Source organism: Saccopteryx bilineata, chromosome 2 (assembly GCF_036850765.1).
Source record: "Saccopteryx bilineata isolate mSacBil1 chromosome 2, mSacBil1_pri_phased_curated, whole genome shotgun sequence".
Classification (NCBI taxonomy): Eukaryota; Metazoa; Chordata; class Mammalia; order Chiroptera; family Emballonuridae; genus Saccopteryx; species Saccopteryx bilineata.
The window spans coordinates 384,580,515-384,599,525 of record NC_089491.1 but is presented as its reverse complement, the minus strand read 5'-3'; the positions used below and the strand labels follow the sequence as shown (position 1 = coordinate 384,599,525).

Genomic DNA, 19,011 nt, shown 5'->3' with positions numbered 1-19,011 from the left:
CGTCTGTTATGGAAATGCCATTGAGATGTCACCTCAGCTCTCAACCCTCTGTTGTGTCCACTCAGGACATTTGCTCTTTTGGTCCGTACCCCTTGATCCAGGCTACGGAGAAGGTGGGGGCAGCCTCTTGGACTGAACTTCCATTGGCCTAGGAGGCCCATTGCTCCCCCGTTCCCACCCTGCCAGGCTCACATGGGAGTCTCAGTAGAAATGCCACCGGCCAACCTACCACCTGCCCTGCCACCTCTACCAGCCTGACTTTGGCTTTCGCCTGTGAGATGGTTGTTTATTGGCTGCCCAGCACCTGACGGCCCCTTCTCTGGGAGTCCCGGAGAGAGGCTTGCCTCCCACCACGGAAGCAGGAAAGACCTCTGTCCTGTTCTCAGAGCCAGGCAGGCGGGAACCCTGGGAACAGCCAGTGGAAGCCTTCCCGGGATCCACCGCTGGGGCTGGCGGGGCTGAGGAGGAGGGAGCAGTTCGGGATTTACTCTGGTGTTAGCAGCGCAGTCCAGCATCCTGCGGTGGCAACAGCAGCCCCTGACCACCGGGGTTCCTGGTTCCTGCCCGTTCTCCGGCCTTCCTGGCAATTCTGTGTGCTGCCCAAGCCCCTCCAATGGTCTCCCTTGCCGCTCTAGGCAGCCGGAGTTGTTTCTGTTGCTTGCCACCAAAACACTGGTAGAAAACTGCTTTGGGTTTATGAGTCACCATACCCTCCAGCCATGACTCTGTGGTTCTAAACAACCCTTTAAACACCCCTAAACACGGGCTCTGGGGTCTCATTGTCCAGGGACAGGATCATTCATTAAGTTCCATCTTGCGTGCACTCTGGCACCATGAGTTCAAGTTTGCTGGTCTTCCAGCTGCCCATTCATTGAGCTTTCATGCCTCAGTGGTCCAGACACAGGACCCCCCTCCCTCACTTCCCTGCACTTGTTGATGAGTTCATGGCTTCTGCCACCAGCCCAGAACAGGAGCTTGCTGGCCTGGACATCTGATGACCTGGGTTTCAGTCCTATATCTGACCCCAGACCACGCCCGTGGAAGGGGGAAGTTCCCTTTTCTTTGGGAGCCGGAGCCGTGCCCTCTGTAGAAAGCTGTGCGGGTCCCTTGCAGCAACGCTGGGCCCCAGGTCTCAACTGATACCTGCCACGACGCCTCTGCCACACCTCAGCAGAGCCTTTCCAAGTCTGCAGTCACAACCCCTTGGCCCACGGACCTGCTTCCGCCACAGAAGAGTCTTGCCACCTGCTCCTTCCCCGCGCGTTCGCTTCCCAGCTCTCGCCGTCTTGTTGGCAGGAGGCTGCCCAGACGAGACCGTCCGACCTGCAGCTGTGCACTGACCGCTGAGGAGAAGCACTCGGACCAGATGCGGAGAGAAGAGGAACAGAGCGACAGAGACCAGGGACAGAGACCAAGACTTGGTTGCCTGAAGTGGACACACCGTGGTGACTGCTCCCTCTGAATTGATTTCATGGCCAGACAGCTCAGTTCTCTTCTAAACGAATCACCTGCGATCACATCAGATCTCTCGGTACTTGGATTCCTGTACCGTTATTTCAACAATACTGATAAACAGATTCTATGCAAGCAGCCGAATCACTGCCTTCCTCATGATAAATGACTCTTGTCTTCTAACTTCAGGGCCGGGGGGTGGGGGTGGATCTTAAATATTTCAGTGTCAATCTGACAGCAAAGGTGTAAGCCCGTGTCACCTCTGAGACTTCCTGGGTGGTGGGGGATGGACCGCCCAGTCCCCCCTGATTCCGGCCACCAGAACGATTCCATCATCTCTGTTTTCTTCCTGCCATACTCGAGAATCTTCAACAAGAAGGAAGAAGGGCACGGCCAAGTTCACCTTAGTCTGGGGCCTTACTCCTGTCTTCCTGAGGATGTCAACATTGTCCCCTGAACAACAGAGGTGAGAATTTGGCAGCTGCCAGAGGCAGGGGGGGGGGGGTCTTATCTCAACACTCCCCACCCCAATGGCCAAACATCCTCTGGGTCGGGCAGATGAAATCATAAATTTATAATACAACATTACTTCAATTTTCCTCTTCATTTACCGCTGTGCAGCCCAGCTCTGCTCGACCGGCTCCCGGCCCCAGCCGCGTGGGGAAATCGGCTGGCTGCATATCAATCGCACATTACGGGGGACCCACGCGAGGGCTCCGTCAGCCCACATTACGGGGAGGTGACCCAGCCACCACTTCCATTAGCAGCCGGGCCCCTCCCCCACCAGCTGCTGCACAATTTATTTGCTCCAGTACTCTGGACACCTGATCAATCCCACAGTAATTATCTCCTGTCACTAAAGAAAAAGCCCAGCCTTCTGCTTGGCTGGCCACCTCTCCTACAGATAGGTTTTCCACTGGGGGGGGGGTATCAGAAATAAACAACAGAATTTTGAATTTGCCAGTCAGCTTATTTCAGGGCCCGTGCCCTTCGGGGGGGTGCTGCCGGCAGAGTTCTCAGAAGCGTGGTTCTAGATCCTTGCTCTGCCCCGAGAAGATGTCTGCACTCTCGATGGGCACATGACTCATCCGCTCCTGGGCTCCACTGCTCAGCTACTTGGAGGCACGGACAATTGTTCCCACCGGACCCTCGACCTGAAAGAGACCAGGGAACTTGGGGTGTGCAGAGCACGGCCTGGGGCACCACACTGGCTACGAGGTCTGCACACTGAGAACCGGTCCTAGGCAAGATGTCTGCAAAGATGCCCGGCCCCGGGATCTGCCAGAATCACGGGCTCCTCCAGACCAGCGCCGTCCAACTTCACTTTCATTTAAATTACAGACAACAAAGTCTTCCGCCCCTGAGACGCGCGAGCCCCGTCTTCAGTGCTCAACGGCCGGGCAGCTCACGGTTGCCCACCGGGCGGCGCAGACACGGGCCTTCCTGCCACCGCGGGCGGTTCCGGCGGACCCGGTTCTGAGGAGGGAAAGGTGGGGCTGAATCGTCAGTTTCCTCAGTTTACCGGGAAATACTTGAGCAAATGGAGATCTGCCCTGGGAATGACCTCAACAGTTATTTTTGGGAAAGACAAATCCCAGTTGAAATGACAAGAGAGTCCAGCCATGTGGCTCTGAGGTCCAGCCCGTCTCCACTTGGCTTATTTGTGAACGCCAGCGGATTACAGCACCTTGCTCCTTCTCGATCATTTTATTTGGGGGGGGGGAGGCTTTCTTTTCAGGGAACGCCAGGTCAGAATGAGCACGGATAAGAGTGCCTCTGGCTTTTCTTCAGCTGCTCAAGTGTCTCCATTGCTGGGCCCGCAGGGGGAAGCTTTTCAAGGCCTCAGCGACGAGGTCTTTCTCTAGCACCGGTCTCAAACCTGTTAAGTAGTGTGTGCCCAGCGAGGTCGAGAGGGTGAGAGGCAGTCGGGTTGTGTGGCAGAGAAGGCCAAGCGGAATCAGAGACATCAACAATAATCACGTTGGCTTTTATGAAGTCCACTTTCGTTAAAAAAAACCAGAGAGAGTGCGTTGAGCAGGATCACTGTGGGCGCCTCTCGGCCACCGCAAGGCAGGGCAGAGGAGTCCGAGGGCTGCACAAGCCGGACCCTCCTGTTCTCTCCTACGTTCTTTTTCAGGAGGTCCCATTGGGCCGATTATTCTGATTCTGTCAGAGGCTGTGAAAGCTAAAACCAGCTGCAGGATCCCCCAAGGACGTTTGCAGCCACACCAGAGCGACTCAGAAAGAATAACTGTGCATCCGTACGCCCATCAGCCTCCCTTTGATGAGACCCCCACAAGGATGGAGGAATCTTAAAGGATATTTAAAAATCAGTTCCGCAGCTTCCTGGCCACTGACAGACCGGTGTGTCCGCTGTCTCACCAGAACGTCAGCTCCTGAGATTGGAGGCGGCCCCTCCGCTGCAGCCTCAGTGTCTAAAACAGCGCTTGGCCCTCAGCAGGCACTGAGTAAAGATCTGCTGAATGAATGCACTTGAAAACTTCAGTGGAATACACCTCATTTCTAAAAAGCCCTAGAAGTGCCTTTTCTACTCTTTCGACAACAACCAGGAGAAAGTCCAAATCACGGAACTTTTAAAAAATGTTCCGCGTGAGCTGAGGTCACAAGCCACATAGCTGTTGGTAGTGATGGTCACGATTCCAGGAGAGATACGCAGGCCTAGCGCACCGGGGAGGGGGCGGCCCAGGTGACGGATGGGGACATGCCAGGCCATCCTAGCAAAGGGTCAGACTCCTCTCAGTGCTGCCACTTTGGAGGGAAGAAGGTTCCAGTCACAGCACACCAGGTGGCACCCTCCTCGCCCAGAGGCCGGGATGCCAGGGGGCGGAACGAAGGGCAGCCCCGGGCGTTTCTGGCAGGGTCACCCGGGGAGCCTGGGTGGAGACTCCATCCTGACTAGGGGGTCAGCAGGCCAGCCAGACTGGGAGACTCTGCTTGTTCCCCGGGGTCTTGTGCCCGATTCACCTCTTCCGCCGGAACCTAGGGCCGAGCTGGTCCCCGGCTGGGGGCACAGTTGGGGACCTTTGGGAGGCCCATCTCACCAGGTGTCCGGATGGCCTCACCAGAGAGTCTGGGGGATTCGGGAGGCCCCGAGGGCAGCACACGGACTTTTGTTGGGAGGTTAAAACTCAAAGATAATCCAACTCATTGAGCTGGGGGTGCAACCTGAGAAGGAGGCTACAGGTGACCTAGCACAAATCACACCTGCAGGTCTAGCTATGCTCTTCACTGTGGGAGAAGGGGGACCCCGACTGGAAGGGTAGTGGGCACCTGTAATTTGCCCCAGGCCTCCAGTACCAATAGCTCCTGGTTTGAGTACATACTGTATTTTGTTGACCTGAAGACACATTTTTTTCCCACGTTAACATCTCCTGAAAATGGAATTGATCTCACCATCAATGTGTTAAGAAAGCACAAGAGCAGTTTAATTAACAGCACATATTTTTTCTTCCTGAATGGTTCACCAGCTGCAGCAGGGCAGACTTCACGGATACGGCATCGGCTGGGCACAGTGTGGGTTCATCTACCCTCAACCACCCCGTGAAGCGAGGGTCCCCAGCACCCTAGCTATGGTCACTGAAGAACAGAGAGGCTGCCACTTGTTCCAAGTCACAGAGCTGAAGGGGTGAGGAGTCCAGATCTGATTCTGAAGTTGAGCTTTTCCTCCTGGCTTGTGACCTCAGCTCAAGCGGAACATTTTTTAAAAGTTCCGTGATTTGGACTTTCTCCTTGTTGTTGTCGAAAGAGCAGAAAAGGCACTTCTAGGGCTTTTTGGAAATGAGGTGTATTCCACTGAAGTTTTCAAGTGCATTCATTCAGCAGATCTTTACTGAGTGCCTGCTGAGGGCCAAGCGTTGTTTTAGACACTGAGGCACCAAGCCCCCTGGTGGAGGCCGGGTTGACACCATCAATTCTCCCTGGAGCCCTCTGCTTGGTTTGGGGGGGTGCGCCTCTGGGACCTTGAGCAGTCGCATTCTAGGGGTTCTTCCTGGTGGCAGTATCCATGTGGAAGCCTTAAGCAGCCGGGATGAGGGAAGAACTAATATTAACCACAATTAAACTAACAATTACTGCTTTACTGGGGCTCTGGGGCTCAAGGAAGTCACACTTGAGAATCGAAAGGAAGGGGGAAGAGTTAGGACAGAGGAGTCAGCAGCTGGCATTCATCACATGCCCATCCCTCATTGAGCGGGAACCAATCAAATGGCAGCTGGAGAAGCCCAGGGAGTGTTCGGATCTGCACATCACAGCCAGGGTCAAACCCAATCCCTGAGCCACCTGGCCACCCCTCCTCCTCCTCACAGGTGCCCTGGCTGGACCTGCCCCACCCGCCAGGCCAGTCGGCTTTGGGGGCTTCACACTAGGACCCTCACGTCCCAAGCCTGCTCCTTCTGTCTGGATGGCCCTTGATCTACTCATTCTTCTCGTTCTCGCTAAAATGTCACCTCCATAGGAAGGTGCACCCTGATTCCACAAACTAGTTTCTACTCTTCCCGTGCTCTGAAAGCACTCTGTAGCTTTCTCTATTATGATCACTTATGTATCTGCGTCACTGGCTATTAAACATCGTCTCTCACTAGACCATAAGCTCCATGAAGGCAGGGTCCACACCTGTCTCCCAGGGCTAGCCCAGGGCTGGGCACACAGTAGGTATGCAGGGACCCAAGCCATTCAACAAGGCCCCCCCTGCCACGGCTCCCATTCTGAAACCACTGGGTGCCCTCTGTTCAGGGGTTGCGCTTGGGGGGTGGTCTGTGGAGACGTGACCCTGAGCCCTCGCCGGGCATAGCTGCTGGACCATTGCTCTTTGGCAACTGACAAGAATGGACTGGCCTCTCTCCACACCTCTGCTTCTCCCCAAAGAAAATCCAGTTCATTCTTCGTGCAGGCAAAGGGCATCAGCTTAGACTCAGAAAGATGGGGGCAGTCCCTGAATATCTGGATCCTGGAACAGTCTCCCATTTTATGCCCTGAGGCTATAATATAGGTACCAAAAGCCAGCAGGTGGTAATGGGCTCAACTCATTATGGTTTTTAAAAAACTTAACACGCCCAGTGCTTCCTCTGGCCCACAGCACAGGGGAAAGACCAAATAAAAATGATGATGGTTTTAAATGAGAGCCACACAAGTGCCTTACAATCAAGCAAGAAATACTTCTCGTTGATTTCTAAAAACGATAATAATTACCCTCTCACATAGATATAGATTTACTTCCGGTTCTTTAACTTTTCCCATTAACAAATGCATTCTTCTATACCACAGTGTTTAATCACTGTAGTTCTGTGCTATGTTCTGATATCAAACTAGTCTTTCCTCATTTCTTCTTTAAAACATTTTCTACTTTATTCTCAGTGTTTCTTCTTCCAGATAAGTTTTAGAATCATTTGCCTAATTTTTAAAAGAGTGACAATAGGGTTTTTCTTTGAAATTGTTAAGCCCAAAACACTGATTTGAGAATTAGCATCTCAGCCATTTTCAATATTCATGGCATCTCACTCCATTTTAAATTCCTCGAAGTTAACTTTACCTGCCCTTGCTACTTCCTCAGAAAAAAATTATTTTCAAGAATTTATAATACCCTGGAAAGTTTTATAAATTTAAAACTAAGCCAGGAATAATTTCAACAGCAGCAAATCTGAAAATACACAAAGTGCTTATCAAACAATGTAGAAGAGGGACTTTTAGCCAAACCAAATGAAAACCCATTAAAACTAGACACTCATGTGCCTGAATGGGATTTCACCATTAACTACCATTTATCCCATTTAATTAGTATTTTCCCGACACACAATAACTTGCACTAGAATACCGTTCTCTCGCCTTGAAATTTCTAATTATTGTTGCGACCCACACCATTACGCTTCTCCACATCTTTCTCTATCTTTCATGCCATTTAAGCAGCAAGATTTTCAATTATCTACGCAGGACGGACAGAGATACCTTTAAGGAAGGGGCATAATATGCAACTCAATTTCTCTAAAAGCCAGGAGAGATCATTTTTCGTCAAGACAAACACACTTTGTCTTTCATCATCTACTTTTTTTTTTTTTTTGCAAATAAAGAATAAAACAGGCTATTTAAAACATCCATTTAAATGCAAATTTTGATATCCCAAGAGAAAAATGTTAATCATTTAAATAGACAGGATTATCGCCCACCCTTTCCACTTCCCCTCCTCTCTCAAGTTTAAGATGATGTAGCCTTTGTCCACACAAGTTCAGCCAGCCCAGAGTCCTTAGATCCTTAAAAAGTCTCAGTCAGGAGAGAGGGCTGGGGCAGAGGGAGGGACTGACATTTCCCTCTTTTGAAGGAGTACCTCCTATAAGCCAGGCGTGGTACAAAATGATCATTCATCCATCTATCCATGCACCCATCCACCCATCCATCCATCCATCCATCCACCCACCCACCCACCCATCCATCCATCCATCCACCCACCCACCCACCTACCCACCCACTCACCCACTCACCCACTCATCCATCCACCCACCCACTCATCCATCCATCCATCCATCCATCCATCCATCCATCCATCCATTCATCCATCTTCTCTGCTCATTTAATGGTCATAATTTCCCTGCAAGGGAGATTATCATTCTCATTACAGTCAAGGACACTGAGGCTCAGACAGGTAAAGCAGCTTGCCCAGTGGGTAGGTAGCCCAGTTGGGTGTACAGGCTTCCAAAGCCCCAAGTCCATGGTGACTCTGCTGCTCCCCCCCCCCAGACTCACCCAGCATCCCCATGCCAAGCATGAACGCGTCCATGGTGTAAGGCAGCCCCCGGGCCCGGCCTCTTGTCCCAGGTGGGAACATGACTTCTTTCGGCTGAGCTTTCTTACATTCTACCTGTTAAACAGAAAGGCGAACAAATGAGATGCAAATGAATTCCACATAAATGTCAAATGCAGAACTGATCTGGTTACGAGCTGGGTTATTTTTAGCCTTGCTCCTTACTCACTGTAAAAATAGCCGTGCCGAGTAAATGGCCTGCAAAATAAATATTTAAGAAAACACACCACTTGCGCAAATCCTGCTTCAGAAAAACCTACAAGGATGAAATTGGGTTTGGAAGGGCGGCAAGGACGTAAGCTTAAGATACACACATGTGGGTTGGGAGCTCAGACTGTGCGGGAAGTGTGAGCTTGAGAAGGCAGCGTGGCTGTTTGTGGTGTCTATGAATAGTGACAATAGCAATGGGGACAATCCCGTGTGATTGAAGGGCCCTTTGCATATTTACAAATCTCTCCCAGGTTCCCTCAAGTCCATAACTCTTCATGTGGGGGGCCAGCTGATTCCACGTCTTACTAAACAGAGAAGCCAGTTAGTCTTAGCTCCATTTCACAGATGAGAAAACAGCATTAGGAGACCTGTGTGGAGGGTTGTAAACCATGTCCAGGGCTGGGCACACAGTAGGTACGCAGGGACCCAAGCCATTCAACAAGCCCCCCCCCCCCGCCATGGCTCCCATTCTGAAACCACTGGGTGCCCTCTGTTCAGGGGTTGCGCTTGGCGGGGGTGGGGGGTGGTCTGTGGAGACGTGACCCTGAGCCCTCACCGGGCATAGCTGCTGGACCATTGCTCTTTGGCAACTGACAAGAATGGACTGGCAGGGGCAGACCTGGCAGCCGGGTGTTTTAAATGTCTGGGTCAGTAATGCCCCCGTCCCTCTAAGGAAACCTGCCCGGCACACTGCCGAGGGCAACAAGAAGGTTAAACACTGGGTCTGTTTATCTGGATTATTGGTTTCTCATGTTGCACCTGCATCTTCAAGGGGTTGATAGTCGTTCCTTCCTGTCTCCCTTCTGCCTCCAAAGTTCTGTAATCCTATTTCGCTCACACACCCAGACGCCAGTTCTTTAACCACACATACCTATGCCTGTCTGTCTATATCTGTACAGTATAAACAATATAGAGTGCAAACCCCAGGACGTAAGGGCAACGGTCGCCTGCCAACGTCCCCACAGTGTTGCCACTGGCGCTCCTCAGCGCAGGCCCTGTGCGGTGCGTACCTGCCTCCCGTTTACAGACAGTCTGAACGAGCACTGCCGCCAGTCAGCAGCCCTGTCGCTGATGCAGGCGGGATGTCGTGGGTAAGGCAGGGGTGCTCACAGTAGACAAAGTAACTGCATGCCAGCCTCGCGGTGATGGGGTGAGACAAGAGCCGGGCCACACGGTAGAGCAGCCGAGACTCTCTGCAGCTTGACAGGTGCTGAGGATATCGCTCTCGCATAGAAAAGGACCACGGTTCATGGCACGTCCGAGCGAAGAAGAAAAAGTTAAATTGTGTGCAGTATATACTTTGTTTTAAAAGGGACCCACATGGGTTGCCCATTTTGGAGATAGTCTCATCCCAAATACGCTATTAAAAAAAATATTTTGGTGCTTAAGGCTGGGAGAAACTTTAATTACCTCAGATATTAACCCTTCTTTCTTCAAAGTCACTGGATAACAAGTATCACTCTTGTTCTTTAAAGAATGATCACCACACACACACTTTCAAAAAATGGACAAGATGGTTCGCCCTTCATGACTGACAGGCTTAATACAAAGAGTTTTTCAAGATTAAAAGGAAAGTGATGACATCTCGAGAAGAGACGTAGGTGAAGGACTCAGACGGGCAATTCACACACGGCTAATCGAGGAGCCCGCGTCCCATGACGAGACACAGCTTTGCCCGTCAGACTGGGTGTGATAAAAGGGTTATTTGATGTTGCGTCCCCGAGAGCATGGGCAGGCAGAGTGGAAATGGGCACATATTTTCTGGAGAACAACCGGACAAAATGTCAAAGCCACACAGGCTCACAGCCTTTGATCTAATAAATCCGACTTGTCCTATATGTCACCTGAAAGGACATATAGATGAGACCACCGACCACAGCATTAATTATCATTCAAAAAAAGAAAATGTCATTAATGTCCAAGAATGGGGAGTTGTTCAGGCTGAGTTTGGCTCATTCAAGGCGACCGAGAGTACGGATACGGGGAAGCATGTTGATTACCAGATGCCCCGGTACTGGGAAACCCTCAGTCCCGGGCAAACCAAGGTGGTTGGTTGCACACCCTAACTGTAAGCGAGGAGAAAGCCAATCAGAGAGGTTTTGTGGAAAGTAAACAAGGGTATATGTCATATTGGGAAAAAACATGGAAAAGACATAGCAAAGTTGTCTGCGTGACTTTGTTCTATAATTTCCATTGTGCGTTTTGTTATTTTATATCCCCAGTTTTCTTCTTGAAATATTACTGTTGAAAGTAAGGGAGGTGGTGGGAAGAGAAGGTGATTAGAAAGAAATAAATTCACATTTTCCTGTAAGTAGCCTGTGACCTCTGAAAATGGTTCGCCATTCCCTTGACTCAGAAAACCCACAAAATCATGCAAATCAACAGGTTCAAACCTTTGTGTTCACTTTAAGAACACACATGGAACTGTCCAGGGCGTCAAGGATATATTCAAAAAGCCACCAAGTATCTGAAGGATGTCACTTTACAGAAGCAATATATGCCCTTTGTCATTACAATGGTGGAGTTGGTAGGTGTGCGCAGGCCAAACACTAGGACTGGACACAGGGTCGGTGGCTCAGAAAGAGCTCTGAATTCTGGCTGCATGTGTTTAAAGATGCAGAGAGTAAGGCTGAGTAGGGGTTTAGATGTAGATTCTTTGGTCATTGAGCACATCCAGGTGAACAAAGCTCCCAAGATGCGGTGTTAGGACTTACAGAGCTCACGGGCGGATTAATCAGACCGCAGCTCTCCCTGCTGCACGGAGAGGACCTAACTCAGAAGAGCAGGTGGTACCTAAACCAGGTGGGGAGGTTGCACAGAAGAAAAAGACATCCCAGGAGAAACTGAAGAAACATAGACTTATGGCCCGGGAGTAAGTTAAACAAACAAACAAAAAAGACAGGAAGAGAGAAGGAAATTCATCAGAATTGGGTGTACAGATTTGTCCCCCAACCCAGGGGTGACAATTTGCTCCTGGACTCCAGATCCCACCCCCAGGACTCAGAAGCGGGCTGAGAAACCTCAGTGGCAAGAGCCTGCCCAGTGGGAAGATGGGTGTGCCCTGTGGGGGCAGACAGATAACTACCCCACGGTAACATCAGGATCCCAGGCAACCCCGCCGACCAGCTCACTTCCCAACGGCCCTGTCCGTGACAATCCATTGCACTGTCTCAGAAAAACCTGCTACCTGTTTCTAGGCAACGTGATCAATGAAAACTTCAGGTTTATCCTGTTTTCATTTCGGGGACATAAAGGTTAACTGACTGTAATGGGAATATTTTAAACAAACCCACCCACTCGTCATCTCGCTGAGAAGGGCTGGCAGCTCCTTTGCTGTCTTTGCTGGGGCTGTGTGGGCGGCCCCGACTGCGTGGGCTGTCAGCCCTGCTGTGTCCCCAGGAGTGCTCCCCGAGGCCAGGGGCCATGCCGTGTGTACTGTCTGGGGGACCCTGGCACGTCCCAGGCACCTGAGTGATGGAAAGAGGTAGCAGTCGCAATAGGGAGCCTGCCTGGCTGCACGAAAGGCTCCTGGGAAGGTTTCTCAGGACCAGGAGGCCTGGCCGCCCAGCCCCTGGCCCCACGGATGACATCACAGGAAGAAGACACAAGAGGGGAAAGCGGCGTGGCCGCTCTCTGTATCTTGAGATCTCCTAGGGAGCTTGCTGGGTGGCTTGCTGAGGATGCAACGGTGCCCTTGCCGCACCAGCCTGGAAGACGCCTCGTTCGTCGGCCCTGTCGGACTGCTAGGTCTTGGAGCAGGGACCAGGCTCAGCACCTATCTCCTCTGGCTCCCCCGGCCGAGTTCCAGAAGGATCATGGACTGACTCCGTGCTTGTTAGGGTCAAGAAGACCCTGTCTGTTTAATCCAGTGGTGCTGAGGACCTCCCTGCGTCTGGCAAGGTCTAGGCAGCAGGGGAGGCGAAGATGAGGCCTCCACCTCTGAGAACACTCGGTCCATTACCAAGACAGACTCTAGCCTGCTCGCCTAACAGCAAGGCAAGTGCTCAAGCTTCCATCTGCTTCTCATCAGTTCTGGGCCTGTCAGCCTCTGGAGCCTCGAGTTGAGTTAAATAAACCACGTATGGCTCACCCCCACCCCAACCCTCCACTTGCTACCCTCCCAGGGGGCCCCGCAGACACCAGGGAACTTGGCATCAACAACCCGAGTGACAGAACCAAGACGAGGGAGACCCGGCTTGTCTCTGCAGCTGCAGCGACGCACTTGGGTCATCAGGACACACACTGTGTCCCAGTCAGCTGTGCAACCAACTACCCCACACTTAGTGGCTTTAAGCAACAATTTATCATTCTTTCTTGTGGTTCTGGGAGTCGAGTGGGCTCGGCGGGGCCCTTGCTTGCTGTCTCCCATGTATTTGTGGTCAGAGGGGGCTGGGGCTGGAGCCAGAGAGAGTCTGGAGTTGGATGGAGGTCCAGGATGGGTTCTTCCTTCACATGACAGGCAGCTGAGGCTGGTTCGGCTGGGCCTGCCCATGGGGGGCTGGGCACCTGCTCATGGCTTCTCCATGACACCCCGTCTTCTCACAGTTGTGGCAGCTGAGTCCAAGCACGAGTGTTCCAAAGGACACGGCAGAAGCTGCGAGGTTTTAGAGCCCGGTCCTGGGGGGCACACTGGGGGGTGATGTGCGGCTGGGCTAGACTGAGTGTGGTAGGGGAAGACACAGGCGTGAACACTAGGAGGTGTAGAGCACGGGGCCATCTCTGGGGACTCATCACCAACGTGAGATCAGTGAAGAGCCGTGAGCAGACAGGACAGTGGGAAATAGACTCCTCCCGCGCTTGGTGTCCGGCTGGCTGGGCTCCTGGGGCAGAGGGCACTGAGGGCTGCCTTCACTGTGGGCACTCCTCACCCAGCGAGTCTCGTCTGGCTCCCCAGGGCAAAAGCAGCAACCTGGAAGAGGTTCTCCTGGTGATACGACCTCCTGTTCCAGCTGTTTCATACACAGGCGTCCATATTGAGTCAGTGTTCCCACCCTCCTGGGCTGCCGGGGCGGGGGCGGAGTCTGAGGAAGGACCGTCTCCACGTCTTGCTCCGTGAGTGTCCTCAGCCAACATCTCGGACCCCCCACCTCTGCAGCGTCTCACCATGGCTGCCTTTGCTATTGTTTTGGACAGCATGCAGGAAGACCAGTCTGGTTGGCGGGGCAAGAGATTTAGCAGTGCTGGGCAGATAAAACATATTATGCTCACTTTGTTAAAGATGGCGCTGCCCACGTGGAAGCCCATCTCCCAGGTGATGATATTAGTTGCCCTTCCTGCTTGGGATGGGTGTGATTATATTAATGTGTGTTGGGGGCAGGCTGTGGGCAGGCAGGATCCTTGTAGCCTGGGGCTTTGTTTTAGGACTAAACCTTTCCCACCCTTTTTGATGTGGGGTGGTGCAATCCCATCATGTCTCTGATAGTGACTTTTGTATTAGAGACTTCCCTATTTTGTACATTAGATTAAAGGTTTTGATTTCTGCACTTTTATAAAATGGGGGCAGAACGGGAGCTTGCTCTCTTGGTTCCTGAGCTTAGCATTAGAGAGCAGAGCAGAGAAAGGCCACGTGGAGGAGGCCAGGAGAAGCAGCCAAGATGGCGGAGTGTTGAGTGAGAAGCCAGTTTGTGCAGAGTTTGTGCAGGGAGAAGGAAGGAGATGGGGAACAGAGGTGAATAAGTCTGGTGACTAGAAACCTTTGATTCTAGGAAACTCGGTAAGTCAGTAGCTTTGTGAGCACTGAATGTGAGTGGGTTTTGGAGCCCAGTGTGTGTTTTTACTTGCCCGCCAGGTGCAAGCTAGGATTAAAGATGATGGCCCATCAGTTTTTGGCTCCGTTGTTTCTTTACCGACTGTCCGAATCCAATGCAAATCTGCATGGGCCAGGCGGCTGTGATTATGGTGGTCCTGACTACTGGCTTCACACTAGGAAACTCGGATAAGTCAGTGGCTTTGGGAGCCCTGAGTGGAAAGGGAAGTGTTTTCCCACCGTGTGTATTTCTTGCCCGCTGGGTGCAAGCTAGGATTAAAGCTAATGGTCCACCAGTTATTGGCTCTGTTGTTTCATTACCATCTGTCCGAATCAAATGCGAACCTGCATGGGCCAGGTGGCTGTGATGGTGGCCATGGCTACTGGCTTTACAAGCAGGAAATGTCATTTGGGTTTGTGCTTGCAAAAAGCCTCCGGGGATACTTATACCAGTTTCTCACACCTGGAAGACGAGGGCTCCCACTGTCAAGTTTCATGGCTGGCAAAGCCAAGAAGAGGTCCCACACCAGAGGCCAAAGACCAAATCCCCAAAGGTCCTGGGACTAGCTTTAGAATTTCAATCTCTGAATATGCAGCTCTGCTGGGCAGGAGGCCCTGGAGGAGAGGGTGTGGCTTCCTCTGGGCCCCTGGGTGATGGGTTGAGAACAATGACCTCGCAGAGTCCTCTTTAAGGATGTTGCTGAACAAGTCAGAGGCCTGATGTGAGTGTGCACGTGTCTCCTCACCCTCTGTGCTGGCTGCTCGTTGGGGTGGGCGCCTCTTCCCATCACGGTCCAAAGTGACTCAGAGCGACTCAGCAAGGGTTGCGTCTAACTTTCTATTTAGAAATAATGCCACTTATAGAAGAGTTGCCAGGACAGCACAGAGACACCTGTATGCCTTTCCCCAGACCAACCCATTGCTAACATTTGTCACTACTGCTTTGTCACTTGCACACTACAGTATATCTATATCTATGATTTCCCCCTGGAACCATTTAAGAGTGAGTTGCATACATTAGGGTATGCCTTTCCTGAACATAAAGGCACTTTCTTACGTAAGCACAGTAGTTATCAATCTCAGACATTTAACATGCACACCATAGATCTAATTTACCTTCTATAATCTGCTTTGTCCCTGGACCCACTAAACACCCTTTATCACTCTCTATCCACCTTAGAGCGCAGAAAGCTAGGGCCCAGGGATGTCAGACACCTCGTTTGTGGTTGCAGACCCCGTCTCTGGGTGGCAGGGCTGGGTCTGAGTCCACTACTGCCTGGTGCCGTGGCCCACCCTGGGGGAGTGGATCCTTCGCCTGACCCTACAGAGGAATGCTGGGCACTGGCTTTCGGAGGAGGTGCTGGGACTTCTGTGGGGACGCCTTCCCTGCAGCCACTCTGAGTGGCGGCCCCACCCCCGGAGGCCAGCTCCCTGCTGGCACCTTTTGGAAGAGGAAGAGGCTGTCTGAGGAGGTGCTGGGACTTTTGTGGGGACGCCTTCCCTGCAGCCACTCTGAGTGGCGGCCCCACCCACGAGGCCAGCTCCCTGCTGGCACCTTCTGGAAGAGGAAGAGGCTGTCTGAGGAGGCGGCTGAGGTCTGGGAAGTGAAAAGGCTTTTGATATTTTTCCAGGTTTCTACACAAATGGCCCCAGTCAGCATGCCCCAGGGGCTGGGAGGGAAACCAGAGCACGCCCCGTCTGGGGAAACCGAAGCCCTGCACTTGTGGCCTCGATTCACAGCCCAGGACAAGGGGACTCTGTGTGGCCTGAACAGGCCAGTGTTTGCAGGCTTGGTCCTCACCCCGACAGGTCCTGTCAGAAACAGTTCACTCCTCCAGGGAGGGAGGAGCCTGTTTCTAAGGCTCAGATCCGCCAGGCTCAGAGATGGGCTGGACTGGCTGGCTGGTGGGATGGGATGGGGACAGAGGGGGCAGGCAAGTGCCCAGGAGGGTGACTTGTGGCTTCCACGGTGGGCACTGTCCTTCTGTGGAGCTTCTTGAAGACACCCAGGCCTGAGCTGGCTGTGCCCCGTGCTCAGCGACCCTCTGACTCGGGGCTGTTCCTCCCCAGCCAGGATCAGGTGGAGTCCAGACCAACGCTACTTCTCTGAAACCCCACGGTGACCATCCCCTTGTCCACTCGGCCCACACAGGGAAGGGGAGATGGCACTCCAGCGTGAAGATTCCTGGCAGGCAGGAGGGGTCAGCTGCACCCTAGGGACCACCCTTAGCTCCCCGTTAGCCTTGCGCCAGTGCCAGCCCGAGGCCACGCCTTTCTTCCTCCTGCCCACCGCCCTGTGTTGCCCTCTCTGCCAGTCACAGCCTTCCTGGAGACGCAGAGGGCAGGGCCCTTCACGGGGCTCTGGCAGGCCCATAACCGGCATTCGGAGGGATCTGCTCTCAGGGAACCCGCAGAGACAGCCAGCAAGTCCTGCGTGAGGTGAGCGCCTTGGGGAGGAACCCAGGCTCCACTGCCCTCAAGCACAGCGACAGAGCGTGCCAGGAACACCCTGAGTGATGCAATGGAAGATGGGGCGGGGGGCCCCTCGTTCAACAACTGTGAGGAGTTCCAAGCGGGCATCAGCAGAGCAGCACAACGAGGGCCCCGTGAGCGCAGGGCCTGCGCGGCCCTCCAGGCGCATGCCCAGGAGGCCGCCCGCTTGGGACAGATGCTCAGTGAGCTGAAGAAGGAGCTTGTGAGCACCAGGGTGCAGATCAGTGTCCCCAACCCCCGGGCCGCGGACTGGTACCGGTCTGTGGGCCATTTGGTACCAGTCCGCAGAGAAAGAATAAATAACTTTCATTATTTCCATTTTATTTATATATAAGTCTGAATGATGTTTTATTTAAAAAAAAAATGATCAGATTCCCTCTGTTACATCCATCTAAGACTCACTCTTGACACTTGTCTCGGTCACGTGATACATTTATCCGTTCCACCCTAAAGGCCAGTCCATGAAAATATTTTCTGACATTAAACCGGTCCGTGGCCCAAAAAAGGTTGGGGACCACTGGTGCAGATGACAAGCATGCAAACAGCTCGCCCAGAGAGGGCAGGTGGAGGGCAGGCGGGGCCCAGCTCTCCTCCGTGCAGAACTTGCACCGGAGATGGACCTGCCGGGCGTCTCTCTCTGAGCGAGCTCCAGAGAATCAGGTCCCCTCTTTGTGGTTCTAATGTCCATTCCAGGGTCCCCATTCTACTGAGTCATTGTGTTTATTCCTGGCCAGCAGCACTGCTCTGGGGAGGAAGGCACATGTGTGTGTTGAGCACTCCCCATATGCCAGGCACGGTCACAACATCCTCGTGTGTGTGTATGTGTGTGTGTGTGTGTGTGTAAACATATAGAATGGGTAGTATACACACATAATGACATACAGACTCAATGTAGGTAGAACACAGTACCCAACAGAGAAGTCACCATTTTCAAACCTTCATCAATCAACTCATTTCCTCTCAGTTGTCCTAATTAGCCCAGTCACATATAAAGGGAAACTGAGGCTCTGGGAATGATTCGTCAAGGTCACAGAGCCAGGTGTTGACACTGCCAGGAGTCCATCCTGGGTCTCCTGCTTCTAAGCCCCGGTTCCCCAGTGTTGTATGAAAGGAGAGAAGGTTAGCCCCGGTTCCCCGTCGGGCCCTGGTGGGGCTGCTCAGGCCCAGCCCTCACACCCCTTTCCTCTCTCCGGCCTCCAGGCCCACTTGGATGCTCTTTCATCCCAAGGCCGCCCCGATCTTAGCGCCAGAATGACGTCCCCCACACTTCCAGGATGACTTTCTCCGTGTGTCCCTCTGCCCCGTGTTCGGCTAAAATCAGCGAGGGCAGAGGGGAGGAGGTCGCAAGCCAGCACTGTCCGCGTCTCCGGTTTAGCGGGCAGGGCCGGTGCCTTTGGCTCGGGCTCCCCTCAGAGGTGGTCAGATCTGGGGCACGCGCCCACTGACCACAGCCTCCCACCCGGCCCGACGCGGGGGCAGGCGCCTTGGCCTGTCCACCGCCGTCCAGCCCGAAGGCTGAGGCACCTGGCTTTAAATCGCCGCTCCTGACTCTCCTGTGCCTCCATTTTCTCAACCGTAAGACACAGTAACAGAAGGGCCTACCCCACGGGGTGGCAGCGCGCTAACAACTGAGCTGGTGCTGGACAAATGGGGCTGGGTTTGGGTCACTCCTTCCTCTCCCCCACCTGGAGCCTGGGTGAGTGCTTTGCTGGTGATAAAGTCCGTTCATGTCCCTGCAGAAGTAAATCCCAGAGACTGGGGAGCAGAGAGGAAGTGGCTGCCCCCGCCAGCCCAGCAGGCTCCGAGCGGGCGGGGCGGGAGCTCACGCACTGCCCTGCCTCTCCCTAACCTCCCCCACCTGCCGCCAGGTGGGGCCCGGCTTCCTGCCTCCATCAGCAAGGTGCACAGAGGAGCTGCACAGGCTGCACTATTTGGGGAAAAAGCTGATGGTGGCAGCAACAGCTGTTCTCCTTTTCCTCTCCGGGAACCGGCAAGGGCATTTCAAAGTGAGAAGAAACCTCAGCCTCCAGCAGGTGCCCAAATTCTGCCAACAGGCCGGGCGCTTCCCCGGGGCTGGGGTGGGCTTTGTCAGTGACCCTGCCCTGATGGCACCGAACTCAATTTCTCTATTTGAGAGCCAAGGGAAGGTACGGCACCTCCCGGGGAAGCCAGGCAAAGAGCAGCCCAACAGAGACAGGAGGTGCGAGACGGGAGTAGCCTCAGCGGGGTGGCCTGGCACCCCTCCCGTGGCTGGTGCGCAGGGGACAGCACACGGGGAAAAGCCCAGGGTTGAATGAGA

General features: G+C 53.2%; 1 protein-coding gene across 9 annotated transcripts in view; it reads right to left on the bottom strand.

Annotated features, from left to right (window-relative positions):
- MSI2 (musashi RNA binding protein 2) overlaps positions 1 to 19,011 on the bottom strand; it is a 416,318-nt gene that overhangs the window by 56,214 nt on the left and 341,093 nt on the right. For all 9 annotated transcript variants that reach the window (XM_066264029.1, XM_066264030.1, XM_066264023.1 and 6 more), the window contains exon 9: positions 8,206 to 8,320. In XM_066264029.1, the coding sequence (XP_066120126.1) occupies positions 8,206 to 8,320 (115 nt within the window). The remainder of the gene's footprint in view (positions 1 to 8,205; positions 8,321 to 19,011) is intronic.